The sequence below is a fragment of the Electrona antarctica genome, assembly GCF_951216825.1.
Source record: "Electrona antarctica genome assembly, chromosome: 6".
Taxonomy (NCBI): Eukaryota; Metazoa; Chordata; class Actinopteri; order Myctophiformes; family Myctophidae; genus Electrona; species Electrona antarctica.
Window position 1 is genome coordinate 21,962,710 of NC_136811.1, and position 14,391 is coordinate 21,977,100.

Sequence of the window (14,391 nt, forward strand, 5' to 3'; positions counted from 1 at the left end):
CCAGTGGCACCTATTCAGACTTACTTGCACATACAAAGTTTAATTTATTTATAAAAAATAGATACATAAATACAATCTTGAAGCGTAAACATGGTGTGTCTATACAAACAATCAGCATAGTGTTCAGTACAAAAGTGGCAAAGAAAATATTATGTACATCACTGCACACCTTTACTGTAGAATGGGAGCAATGTGTTCAAAATTGCAATCCACAACTTTTTTAGAGAATATCACGTTATCTGGGCACCTCGATGTAAAATCTTCTGTTTTGTCCAAAATGTTTAAAAATTAAATATTTGAAAAATGTAAACATTAACTAATGTAAAGTATACACAATGTGAACATACACAGTACATCATTATCAGACTTTCAACTTCTTATACAGGTTTTGTAGCAATAATATAGAAATATTAGACCATAGTTGTCGAATGTTTAAGCCTGTTCTAATCACATTTACTTTAAGACCATTTTCTAAGTATTCTATTTTTTAACATTTTGATGATATGGCTATGGCAATTTCTGCTTGAGTTATGGGTGTTTCCAATTTTTCCACCAAAGCCGGGAGGACAGTGGCACAGAATAGTACATTTTCGACGTGCCCACTAGTGTCCACCTATCCCGTTACCAAATCAGTGGTTCTTGAACCTTTCAGCTCAGGACGCAACACTGGACTATACTCAGTCACATAATGATGCCATGACTTATTTCGGAATAGCACCTCTGCCATGTGATAAAAAAACAAACAATTACAAATAGGCGTATGGTCCATTCTGGATCTAGACTTGTATAGGTTGACCTGCACCCTAGTATCTCTATCAAACTACCAGTATAGAGCGTCGCAGTCCCGCCCCCTACCATGGCCCAGGAAATGAATCCCAATGCATTTTTCCCATAGACATTTCAAAAAGTATTTATTTAAAGACGGTTACGCCGCGGACAAAGCCAACTCGAGTCGTGACAACTCATGACAACACAAACAATATTTTGGACCAAACAAATAATAACAAAGAAGAAAAACAACAAAAAAAGTGTTGTAACCTGCCGTTTTTTTCTTCTTTTTAATTATTTGTTCGGCCCAAAAAATTGTGTTTGTTGTCATGATTTGTCACGACTCGAGTTGGCTTTGTCCGCGGCGTAAACGTCTTTAAATAAATACTTTCTGAAATGTCTATGAGGAAAATGAACGGAGAATCATTTCCTGGGCCATGGCAGGGGGCGGGACTGCAACGCTCTATACTGATTAACCCCCTTGAGCCTTAAGGTGTCTCTCCACCAAACAGACTACTACAGACTGGCAGTCCAATGAAGTCGGTTGTAAGGTGTGGAATAAAGTTGCTAAATGCACCCGAGAGTTGACACCGACACACTATCGTATGGACAGTATGGTGCTAAAAATAGCCTATGACTTGATATCTTTTTCAACAAATGAACATGTACTGTACATGCTTACATTATTTGAGAAATTACTACACTACAGGGTGCTTAGTGCATGGGCACAAGGTTATCTGAATTTTGGCATAGGCTATAACTTTTGTAAACACTGTGTGCCTACAGCAAGCGGCAGCGCAATGTGCACACAGCCATATCATTTTGCTTCAATTAAGGATCAAAATAAAATAAATAGCTAGAATCATTCATTAGCAAAAAATGGAACCTGTCATTTCTGAAAGAGTAGCCTACTGCATGATACACAACGCACGTCCACGAAGTAGGATAATCGATAATCGTAAACATTTCATCATCATAATTTGTATTGATAAAATGGCCAATCTGTCCTCCCTGTATATCCAGTGTCCAATGAAATAGCATTCGCGTTTGCAATGATAAAACAAAACTCAAGTGAAATCTATAGAATTGGCTACCACCAGTTGCTTCACCTTAAAGAAAAGCAGCAGTAAGTGCTGACAGCTGGTGTTTGAATGTGATGTGAGACACAAGTGCGCGACTGCGCGTGTTACACCATCCCACACTTTTAGTGTCTGCATTTTGAGAACACATGCAGCAGTAGCAATATTTATACCGTGGATATGTACTGTATTCAGACAAAATAAATCCACCGCAAGCACTACTCTTTTAGAAAGGGTCCCACTCCTAGCAGCCAACCTGCTCCAACCAGCCAACTACCTCCTCTCTGCGAGCCCGACGGTCGAAGGCCGACCAAGCAAGTTTGGTCAGCTTTCGACGCTTTCCTACTACTTACGACCCGACACGACAGCGTGCATACCACCCATTCGACAACAGATTTCCAGCCACAGACGCTTTCCAACGCTTACCGCTGCCAATGTTGGTGCAGTGGAGATACCTTTATACACTATGCACATACATGCCGCTATGTGGGCCCACCAATGTGTTACCACTTTCGCACCTCATGCTTAACATCATTATCTGCTGGTCTTATGCTACATGTATGTGTATGTAGATATCTTTGACATGATTATTCATTGACTTTTATTTTCTCCCTGCTCTCCCTCCATTTTCTTCTCCTGTTTCTGGAAAACAGCAAAATGAGGGAGCTTATACAAATATATCTATAAACCAGTGATGTGACAATAAACTTGATTCTGAAATCTGCCACTGCCCTGAAAAAGGTTACTGGTTAGGATTTAGAAGGTGTTTTTAGAATCGGCCTCAGATAGCTTAGCTCCATCAGTCATGATGACTCATATCTTCTGGCCAATGTGTACTGTACTGTATGTGACTTCTGTATGTGCTTCATAAACTTACATGCCGTGTGATAATGCCTTGTGTCACCTTGTTCTCCAGGCCCGCTGGTAGCTTAACTGAGAACTAACTCAACTGCGGGACCAGTCATCAAACTTAACTGAGAAAACAAACAGAGGATTCATGAATTATCAACATGACCCATAGTTTACCACGCCATGATTATAAAGCACTGTTTATGAAAGCAAACGTGCAATAAGAGAAGAGTGTTCGACATCACTGTGTAGGGTAAACTGTCTGTCAGTCAGAGCACAGAGCGGTACTTGCAGGCAAACATGAGCCAGACAGCGCAGGCGTTGTCGGGGTAGACAAACACCCGAACACGGACCGCCAGCCGCACGTGGTCTCCACGACAACACACAATCTCCTCGCAGAAGGAAGACCTGCACAAGCAACAACAGTAACAGTCATGTTACTATACTTGGTACATCGAAAGCCTATCAGTTTAGAGCAAATGTAATTAATATTAGAAGATAAAACCTTTTAGAAGATAAAAACATGAAATGTAGTAAATACGAAAATTTGCCAAATGAAGGCAGGTCACCCACTTTCCTGTTTACTTAACCTTAAGTGCTTAAGTAAAGTAGTGAAACTGTCAAAATCTCTTTACCAAAACTACTATTTTTGGCGAATGTTCCCCCCCAAAATAGGCATCGTATATTAACAATCACGATATTAACAATCCCCTTTTCCCTCACTGTATCCCCTTTTCCCTCACTGCATATGTTTCTTTTCCCTTTTTACCTCCATTATGATGAATTCCTGTTCTGTTCTTTGTCTATATAGAAGTGTCTATTTGTACGACTCTAAATGTTTTGATGAATTGAAAATGGTGGACCCTCTTGTAAACAAGTGTAATGCTTAATTGGGTCGTCCACTCACAGTTAACAGCCTTTGTATTGAGTTTGTGCTTGAAATGTACTGTAATTCTGCAAACTGTTAATAAATATTTCAATCAATCAATCAAAAACGAGAGCAGTCCTGTCACATGGCATCACCTGAGGCAGGTGGCGAAGGCCCTGCGAGCGTTGCGATGCAGGAAGTGGATGGGGAAGCCTTTGAAGGTGTGCCCGTCTGGGACGGCCCTCCTCACTGCGTCCTGAAACTCCTCGTTGCCACAGGAGACGCCGGTGCAGCGCTCCAGCTCATAGGCTGACAGGGCAGAGGACAGCAGGTAGGACAGATGGTCGTCCCACACGGTCGCCAGTTCCAGGTCCTGGAAGCAGAAATTACTCATTTATTTACTAGTTTACTTTATTAGTGATTGTTTTATAATCCTGTTTTTCGTTTGTGTGCTTTATTGGACAGGGCAATATAACAAGAGAGGAACCTAAGTGGAGACAGGGAGAAAGGTGTCCAACACAGGTAGTCCCAGATGGAATGGAACTGGGACCTTCTGATTGTGTGGTCAACTGATCAGATGGTGCTACCATGCATATCAGTCTGAGTCATCTTATAGTCCCACTGTGTAACATCCATTCCATTAGTCCTTTTGCCCACACCTACGGTAGCTCTGTTGTCTGTTGGAAAACACGGATGCACTGCTCCAAAAAGAATGCTGCAGGATCTGATCTGAGCACTGAGGTTATTTTGGAACTTTGGAATTTTTCCCCAAGTCTGTATATATACGTACCCCAACGTATACTCTGTCTATATAATAGTTGATGCCTACGGAAGCTTTTAACATTGGTCCGGTTCCTATAGCAACGCCCCACCGTTCCAACTATGGGATTGCAAATATAATCTCAGTGCAAACCAGTTGAAAGGAGGATTTTCAAACCTCCATAAATCTGACTCCAGATTCGCTGTCCTTAGTGGATTTTCTTCCATCCACATTGCGTCCTCATACCTCATGCGTGTCTTCCCCCATCTCTCTCCCCGTTTATTGTCAAGCTACTGTATATCTATCAATAAAGGCAAAAAGACACACCCAAAAAAATATCAAACAAAAAAAGTTATATTAATAGTAGTAAGGCAGCGATTTACCTTCCTGTGTTCAGATATGAGGTAGCGCATCTCTAGCTCCAGTTGGTTGCTGGTGGCAGCCGGTTCCAGAGACGGAGCGGACAGAGGAGGCAGAGGGGGCAGAGCAGTAGTGGATCCTGGGGCACAAACTGACCTCAGGGCCTCCTCACTCATCGCCTTCCATCGGGACGGGTTCTGAGCGTAAAACCCCAAGAGGTAAGGCACAATTATGACATTTAGCAGAGGCTCTACTACCTAAGCAAATGTTATTGCTATCAGGACGATTAGACATTTTCACCAACCAACATCATCATCAGTCTGTCTCTTCTTCTATATAGCTCTGGGAATGTATGTGAGACAACCCCACGTTTCATTTCTATTGGAACCTCCGTGGTAAACGATGGATTTGAAAAACTCCTCCATCTGATTTGTTGAACTTTTGCAATGGATTATGGGGAGCCCTGGAAACAGCACAATATGCCATTTTATTCAATTCAGCTGCTTGGCTATGTTAATAATAATACATTTTATTTTAGGGTGCTTTTCATGGTACTCAGATGCACTTTATATGAATTGAAAATTATGTTTCAATTCATCCCTAAAATAAATGCCTTTCCTTGCGTTGAACACTAGAGGGAACATTGCATCTATTAAACAGAAATACAGACATCACACAAAACTATGTGGAAATGAGGCATGAGCCCAGACTCCACTGGAAGCCAGTTGAGTTCTTTGAATTGGGTCTTCCTTACATGCATGTGTATGTGACGTATGTTCCTTACATGCATGTGTATGTGACGTATGTTCCTTACATGCATGTGTATGTGACGTATGTGTCACAACTGTCTGCAGTTGGCTATCCCTATACATTAAGCTACAGGTTCTAGCTTAAGATGTTGTCAATCAAGTCCAATGCAGTTGGCTAAGGTCTATGGTTCATGATTTTATAGACAAATTCATCATTCAACATAACACAACACAACACAATCTCCTCACCTTAGTGTACTCAAATAATAATACATTACATTATAATTCTTGCAAGCAGGATGGCAACTCATGCACCCTGTCCTCACCTGTAGGTCAAAGACACAGAGCTCCACAGCATCAGAGGGCTGGCAGTTGGCTAAGAAGATCTGGTGGTTGAAGACACAGCCCACGGTGCGGTATGGGGACGTGGGTTTGGGTTGGGGTGCCAGGGGTGGTGCATCTGGGTCTATGGCCTGATGCAGGTACCTGGGGACACATACAAGAAAACAAGCCCATTCAATGCCTCCAGAATCAAGGCATGATATGATTTTGATTTCTTTCACACCAAATCTATAAAAAGGGTCTTTTATTGGACGTCCATAAACAAAAAGAAATTAACATTGAGGCTCTTTGGATGCGAAAATAGGCCTTTACTTACAGTGCATTGGACATTTGTTTTTAAAGGTAGACTATGCATATAATTGGAAAACAATTATAATGGACTTCTAAATGTATTTTATTTTATAGCATCTTTGATAAATTATGTGTAGCTCTACAGTTGCTTTATAGTACAGACAGACACAACAGTGCAACACCCGTGTGAAGTGAGGGGTGCTAATATATTAAAGTCTAACTCATGTTGATTAGGTGATGTAATGGTGATGTAAAACAAACGGTGACAAAACAAACATTACATTCTCTTTATTGTTAATGGCATTTAATGTTTGTGTTAGGGGCAAGAGGACGTCAATTTATATAGGAGGGGCTAGCACCCCTCAAAAATAGAGGTCCTACAGAGATGTCTTTTTGTAGGCCAAACAGCTAGGACGTTACCTCTGCCATGGGATTGCTTGCATTGGTTTTGGGACATATTAAAAAATGAAGCTCTGTAGTACACAAAGGTTTATGAAGTGATGATATTCATACGTAACATTTCCATCCAACAAGATAACTCAAATCAACAGTTTTTGATACTAATAAATGTTTCGCCTATAATGCTCCAAATTGTGGTTAAGCGTATGGTAATTACAGACCTTTAACTTTAACTCTTCCAGGTTTTACGAGGTTATACTGTGTGCGCAAGTGGTCACTTTACAGTTTTACAGCAATATAATATAGGCTGCTGTAAAACAGCATATGTTTAGCATATTATGTTCAACATATTACTGCCATACTACTATGACAATAGTAGTATGGCAGTATGGGTAGTAGGGACAATCATCATCCCTTACAATATACGTACATCAATAACTGCTCCATACCCACCCACATTTCCACCCACCGCTCAGGCTATTTGGACTGCAACAATGAATACAGATCTCGTGTCACAAATGCTACTAGCCTACTATACTTATATTTGGTCAAAGTAAAAAATTGCATATGCCAAAGATCAATGTCCTTGTTGAAGTTCAGATCGATTGATCAACCCGCTGAGGAGTAAAACTGATGAGGACATACTGTAGTTTTCTGCATTTTATAGCAGGATGTACAGTATACCAACACACATGGCTGTAAACAGAAACACTACAAATCAAACCTGTGTGCAGTCAGACTCTCCCAGAAGGTGATGCTGCCATCAGTTCCGCGGGTCAGGACCCAGGCGTGTGGACCAACCTTGGCCTTGGTGCCCACACACACAAAGGCATCCAAGCCAAAGCCTAGTAGGAGACTACACAGCAGGGTGGCATGATCCTCACAGTCACCCTGGGGAAAGAACATAACCCGTCCCATACACAATATTAAAGTCTGTGCTTTCAAATTCAGCTAATAGCATTTTTTAGGCGTTATCTGCCTTCTCTTTATCCAATGCCAGTGATGTAAATAGGTATTCAATGTAATGAGTCCCGGGATGGTCTTTTTTATGAGTCCCATTTCAACAACGTTAGGACTCAGGAGTCATATTTTGCCATTTTTACAAATTGCAGCATTTAACTCCCATTTCATTTTATATGGTTGGAAAACCATATAAAAGAAGAAATGATTATTATAACTAAAGCTAGCAAAATAAACTAGAATAAAAAAAACAGTACAGTAGTACTAGTGCATCCCAAGGATGCAGAGGTCATTGTTTTATTGCGTCCCTTAACTATAAACTACGTTTTGGGATGCAAAATGCACCCTATTTGAATCTCTGCAATGCTTCCTCTATATTGCCCACTGTATTGTGCCATAAAGCAGAAATGACACTCGGTGCCCACAGTTGATGACTGAATAAAACATACGTCTGGGTAATAATGGGTCATTTTACTCTACTACACAATCATAGCAAGGGTTCATTCATGTCATGGTGTCACATTAGCTTCTCCTCTTAAAAAAGAAATATGTCACATTAGCTTCTCCTCTCCTAAATATATAAATAATGTTGGTGATGTAATGTTGTGCATCTTCCTATAGTCATAACATTACTGTCTGTTCCATAAGATATCAATTAGAGCCTGATCAGCTGGTGACATTTTATTCTGAAGTCGTCATGTACTGTATATAGATTACACTGCTCTGTTTAACCAGCCTTCCCGACACCAGCAGACATTCAGAATCCTGTTGGATACTTAAGTTGCGTGCCGGACCGGTGTCGCACAGCAGAACTAGCCGATCTACAAGCTGAACAAGTCACAACGTGTTGTGAACTAGTAAATTTTTGGCACATGACATCATGCACAACCAAATATAAATGACGCATGAGAAATGCTGAAGGCTTAAAATAAGAGTCAACTGTAAATGCAATACAGTAGTTTGTTATGAAATTGCCAATGAGACTAAGCAACTCCTATTTCAGTTGTACAACTTTTCCAGTAAGAGGCCGGGGATGAGATGGGGGCTTGTGCTGAGCTTAGGCTGTGGGGAAGTCAGAATGATAGATGATTCCCAGACGTGATAATATGGACGGCAGCTTTGGAACAGGCCAGGGACTGACGAGGGTAAATTAATTTCCCCTGGAATGAAAGTAATAAATCACAGCTGACAAGGGCCACTTTGTGAGAGGTGTCTTGTGTCTGCCAGCCATGCGGAGAGACAAGGAGGCAGAATATTTTATTCTGTGGTGGTCCAGGGAATTTCCCCAATATCCAGTCTGACATGAAAAATACATCAGTCAAGTCAAGGATGACACAATCAATGCTACTTACTTGAAAGTGAGAGCAATAGTACTACCACTTTTATATTGCTGTTATATTTTACAGTAGAACGGTAGAAGCAGCAGCACTTTTAATATAAATTGATCAATAATGTAACAATAGATTGGCTTTGAAAGGTTCAACCAAATATAATGATGACACTAACAATAATACAACCAAACAAATGAAGTTGTATAATATTACAGTATTACCACAGTACTCTGCAAACCAAAGGCAGCAACTACATACAGTAGTAAACATACAGTGTAGACAGAAATAATAGATGTCTTGCCTTCACTCTATATTGTACAGATGAGCAAAGTTTATACACACAGCATTATCCCCCAGAATTGAGGGGGCAGGGTGAATAATATTTGTTATCAGTGTTGATAAACTCCAAATGATGACGCTGGTGTAACAGAATCCCAAGGTACAGTGATGGGTGAGGGCTACGTTTATACTAGGCTCTGGGCAATAGCAACTACATAGAATTGTGTTTCTAGATATGTTTTAGAAGCCTAATTTTTATATCATCATATGACTATGTCACTCAACATACTGTAAGTAACTAATCACTTATTATTAAAGCTTTTAAAGGACCACTTCATCACTTTTCAACCTATCTTCATATAATTGGTCCTCACTAATAATCATGATACAATGGCACAATTTTTTTCTACTCAGACTGCTTCTCATAGGAGGACTGTGGGCAGTTTAGAAACCCGTCCACCAGTGACATCATCGTTAGGCAGATTTTTTAGAATATTTTTTTACAAAAATGTTTAGATGTTTATTATCGTGAGATCGATGGCTTCCATTTTCGCATTGCAACTTTTCAGGACTAGAAAGCCTGCAGTTTCTAATATCTTGGATTCCCCATCGATGATGTCACTGGTGGACGGGTTTCTGAACTGCCCACATTCCTCCTATGAGACACAGACTGAGTAGAAAAAAATGGTAGCCATTTTATCATGATTATTAGTGAGGATTAGTATATGAAGATAGGTTGAAAAGTGGTGAAGTGGTCCTTTAAGTCAAAATTGCCCTTCCATAGCTTCACACAATGTGGTTAAAAGGGTTAACCAATACATTTCCTCACCTTGCCTCTACAGAGAAATGCCAGCAGAGTGCACCACTGCTCCTGCTTGCATCCTCCTCCTACCACAGGTGCCTTCTCCTGAGCCAGCAGGCTGACGAAGCGTGCTGCCTGCCGTGGGCTCTCCAGCAGGCGACCAGCACGGAGAACACGCACATAAGAGCACACTGGCCTGTTGACACCGTTCTCATCCTGCACCAAACACACGTTAAAATCCAGACGAGGGGACAAAGTTGAGTTAAACTTGAGTCAAACTGTGTACAAGTAAATTCTTCGTGCTTCAACGCTGGAGAGCCTCACTGGGGGCTTGGGTGCGACCCATACTATTGTAATGAGGTTGTCTGTCTGTGTGAAGGCAATGCACCAGACCGATGTCGGCATTGATAACAAGTTTGTCCACCCAAGAGACCAGTAGATGAAGTATGCAGACCTCTGCTTTTCCTCATTATTCAAATTATTTGTATTCAAATATTCTGGCATACAAATGTTTTACGGGTCGTAAAACTATGTGCAAACAGTGTTTTGTTTGTATTCAAGTTAGTAAATATACAATATAATAAAATATCCTACCTAGATCTAAACAAATTGTTTTGTCATTGGTATGGAAGAAAGGATATGTGAATGGGATGGAAGAAAATAAATGTGTTTAGGAAGGAAGAAAGAAATGACAGGCTCCAACCTGTGCAAAGATCTTGACTAGTTTGGATTGGTGTGATGGACGGATCTCAAGAAACTCCCTCCACCACTGTTTGGCATAAACCAAGAACAGTCTCTCCTTCTCTGCAGTCTTCTGGCGTTCTAGTGATTTCTGCATGGGAAATAACCAATGCATGTGATCTGATTATGTTATGATCATGTTCAAAATATCGTGATTTGGTTATAAAACAGAAACATTTGATTCAAGAAGTAGGCAGGTAGCCCATGTTATATTTTATTTTCATGTAAATGTGAATAGTATTTCTGAAATTATTTAATGATGAATAATTGTTTGAACACATTGGACAAAGAAACCAATTAACTGAGGTAACCGAGTTTGAATCTAAAGAGTCATGTAGATTTAATGCAAAGTTTAAGTAATGACTTTCTGAGTGAGTCAATTCAGGAATTATTATTAAACTAATCAATGCAGAGATTGAGCTTGATTTATACTTCATCATGCGAGGGTGTCGCTTAAAGAGAACTAATTTAATACGTTACGTATCATAATGCAATTCATTGCCAGCTGCTTGTATTTGTGTTTTTTGGTAAGCAACACTGTCATACTAAACTACAGTATATATAAATTAGGTTTTACCTGTGTGGTGATTATCTCAGCACTCAGAGTCTGAGTCAGAGGAGGGTAGAGTTCAAGGCTGACATTCAGCACACCAGCTGGTACCTTACTCTCACTTCCTGAAGAACACACACACACACACACACGCGTAAGAACAGAGATCTCTGTCAACGGCAGGGAATGTGTTCAAGGGATAGTTCACCCAAAACATTACGTATTTTCTATCAATTACTCAACCCATGGAGCCTTGAATTCATGGAGATTTGTTTTGTCGTATTCCTAAGCGATGATGACTGGCGGAGAATTAACGAGACTCTTTGCCTTGGGCCCTATTTTGCGCGTCTTAAAGGGGAAAACCACCCATTTTCAACATTTTACTATGTCATTAATATACCTTAGAGCTGTTGTGTGGAAATAATAAAAAGTCCCCCCGATTCTGTGTTTCCTAGAACTGTAAGTATGAAAAAAATCATTAACATGGTGAAACGCATCTTGATGACATCATCAAGATGTGTTTCACCATGTTAATGATTTTTTTCAGATCTCCAGTTCTAGGAAACACAGAATGGGGGGACTTTTTTATTATTTCCAACAGCTCTAAGGTATATTAATGACATAGTAAAATGTTGAAAATGAGTGGAATGACCCTTTAAGTACCAGGTCTTATGACTTCATGTTGCACGGTAAGACTACGGTCATTACTATAGTACTATTATTGTCATCACCTGGGTGGGTCAGTCATGTAACTTTCCCGATGTTAAGCCGTGTAAATGTTCAACAACACAGCCATAAAAAATAACATTGACAGCTGTGAAGTAGCGAAAGCTTGACCTGCATAGCAACAGTTGCTAAACTATTTGGATTGGCATTGGACAATCGCTTTTTGGGGTGGGATTTAGCGAAGGGCTAATTCAAGGCTCCATCGGGTGAGCCTTGAAGTGATAGAAAAAAATGTATTTTGGGGTGAACTATCCTTTTAATTTAATAAGTGGTTAAATTGTTGCTAGGAATTATGCTTTCATTTGAACATACAGTAGTTTGAGCATTTCCCTCACCAACCCCCAGCAATTCCACAGCAATGCAAGTCTTCCCATTGGGCGAGCTGAGGACAGTCCTCCAGTCCAGGAAGTAGGAGGAGACCAGAGTGGTTTCGCTGGACGTATCTGTCTTGATCAGTACCATGTGGACTGGGTCACAGATAGACAGCATGGTGGTGGCGTCGGCCATCTTACTGCCTTCCCCTGCAAGGTATAGAAATAATGTGCATGGATAGAATAAACAGTAACAATATATAGCACAGTTATTCTTTTATTTTTATGGATTCTTCTGTACTCAATGTTTTTTTTGTTGCCCTTTTTCTTTGTTGCCTTTAACCACTATACCACTTCAACCCCAATGTCCCCAATTCTGGGGGGGAACATTCACCAACATTAGCAGATGTACAAGCTCATAACTCATCACCTTGTGACGCATTGTGAGCTTGTAGAAAGGGTATTTTAGGCAAAGAGATTTGGTGTAGAGTGAAAAAAAAAAAGAGTATAAAGGGGATTAAGTGGTTATGCCCTATTTTCTACAATACATACTTTGTTGTACAATGGTGTTACGCAAATAAAAGATGATCTACGAGCTGACGAGTTAAATTGTAGATCTGCTATTCTTGTATTTCTCATATGACTTGCCCAAAATGGGGAAGCCAGGAATAGAAGTGGTTAAACAGGACGTGGTGTTACCCATGCCATCTTTATGGATTTCTAGAAGGAAGCCCTCTTGCAGGTCCGGTTCACAGGCACAGGGCACCGGCTTTGATCGGAACCTCTGGTTGCGGAAATGCAGGTAGAGTGTAAAGGTAGAACACACCTGGCCAGGTAAGGGCTCTGGTTCCTGGAGGTGCTCCAGAAAGGCCTTACCACCAACCACTTGTAGATAAAGGTACCGCCGTGTTGGGTCAATGTTAGCTGAGACAACAGGGAGGAAACCACAACCACTAATAACTATGGTGTCCAAAAAGAAGGGACTCTCAAAGTGACAGCACATTCCCCATTATCTCCTTACTTTTCTTTAACCGAGTCAGGTCTTTGTCAACAAAATGAGTAGCAGGCTTTGAAGGTGATCCTTTGTCAGTTTCTAGTGGAGATTCCTTATTCAAACGGCAGAATAAACAGAGGTTAGAGGAGGACTGTGAAGTGATGTAAGGAAGATAACGTACTGTATCTGTGTGTGTAAATGCATAAATTCCCTGCCTAGTGGTGTGCAACCTTGGTGAAATGTAGGTCCTTCATGACATCATCTACAATGCCTCTTCGTTGCAGAGCACGAAGAAAATCCGCCTCTGAGAGTGCATGATGTCCAGCACCAAGGTCATCCCTCACAGTCTCAGCCAGAACGTCTCGGATCTTGCCATGAATGTTCATCTAAAAAAAAAGAGAAGATATATATATATATATACATACATATATACATATACATACATACATGCATACATACACACACACACACACACACACACACACACACACTTATGTAAATACCTTTTATTATACTGTTAGTCTCCAATAATCTCTTTTTATGTTTACCATGAAGGGAATGACTTGTGCTTTTGTTTTGAATGTACGATGTTTCGCAAATGGAAAACAACAACATAATCGTGATAATAATATAGTGCCACCAGGAGCCTTTTCCACTTACCTTGATCAAATGGTTGTGAATTATTTGTTTCAGTTCGGAGGCTTTCTCTGGCGGTAGAGACATTATGACTTTTTGAGCTGCTTCTGCAGCCAACTATTATGAAATCGAATGAGAGAACTAATGACAAACGTTATGTGTACGTGAACGTGCAAATTCTGACTACTTCTTTGACAATAACAACAAAACAACTGTCAATTTAAACTGGCGGAAAAGCAAGCGCGAACTATCCGCACAAGCGCCTGAAAATCTACTACATTTTTGTGATTACAGTTACGCTTCTAATGTAATCACAAAACAAGTCAGTGCTACATATCATAGAACGTAATATAATTTATAAATTAACGTGAAAGAAAACGTTTATTTTACGTTTGTTTCGTTTAAACTTATTTACAACGTTTTAATTTTATTCGGGCATTCTATTGATAGCACTCATGTCGTCAGCCATCTGCGACATTCGGCAAAGGACCTTAGCTTTTTGTAGTTTGAAAATGGATTGTAGTTCTTATTTACTTTACTAATGTTACATTAATTGTGCGGCTTGTAATTACATAATTTTCACATTAATCGAATAT

At 40.2% G+C, this 14,391-nt stretch overlaps 1 protein-coding gene across 1 annotated transcript; it reads right to left on the minus strand.

Moving 5' to 3' along the window:
- Positions 1 to 1,249: 1,249 nt before the first annotated feature.
- Positions 1,250 to 14,043, minus strand: cep76 (centrosomal protein 76). Its single transcript, XM_079503097.1, has 13 exons — positions 13,820 to 14,043; positions 13,390 to 13,545; positions 13,187 to 13,271; positions 12,865 to 13,089; positions 12,190 to 12,375; positions 11,156 to 11,253; positions 10,541 to 10,669; positions 9,865 to 10,053; positions 7,190 to 7,356; positions 5,760 to 5,919; positions 4,708 to 4,881; positions 3,720 to 3,937; positions 1,250 to 3,104 (listed from the first exon to the last, which is right to left on the minus strand). The coding sequence occupies exons 1-13, from the start codon at positions 13,880 to 13,882 to the stop codon at positions 2,966 to 2,968; spliced, it is 1,989 nt and encodes a 662-aa protein (XP_079359223.1). The 5' UTR covers positions 13,883 to 14,043; the 3' UTR covers positions 1,250 to 2,965.
- Positions 14,044 to 14,391: the final 348 nt, after the last annotated feature.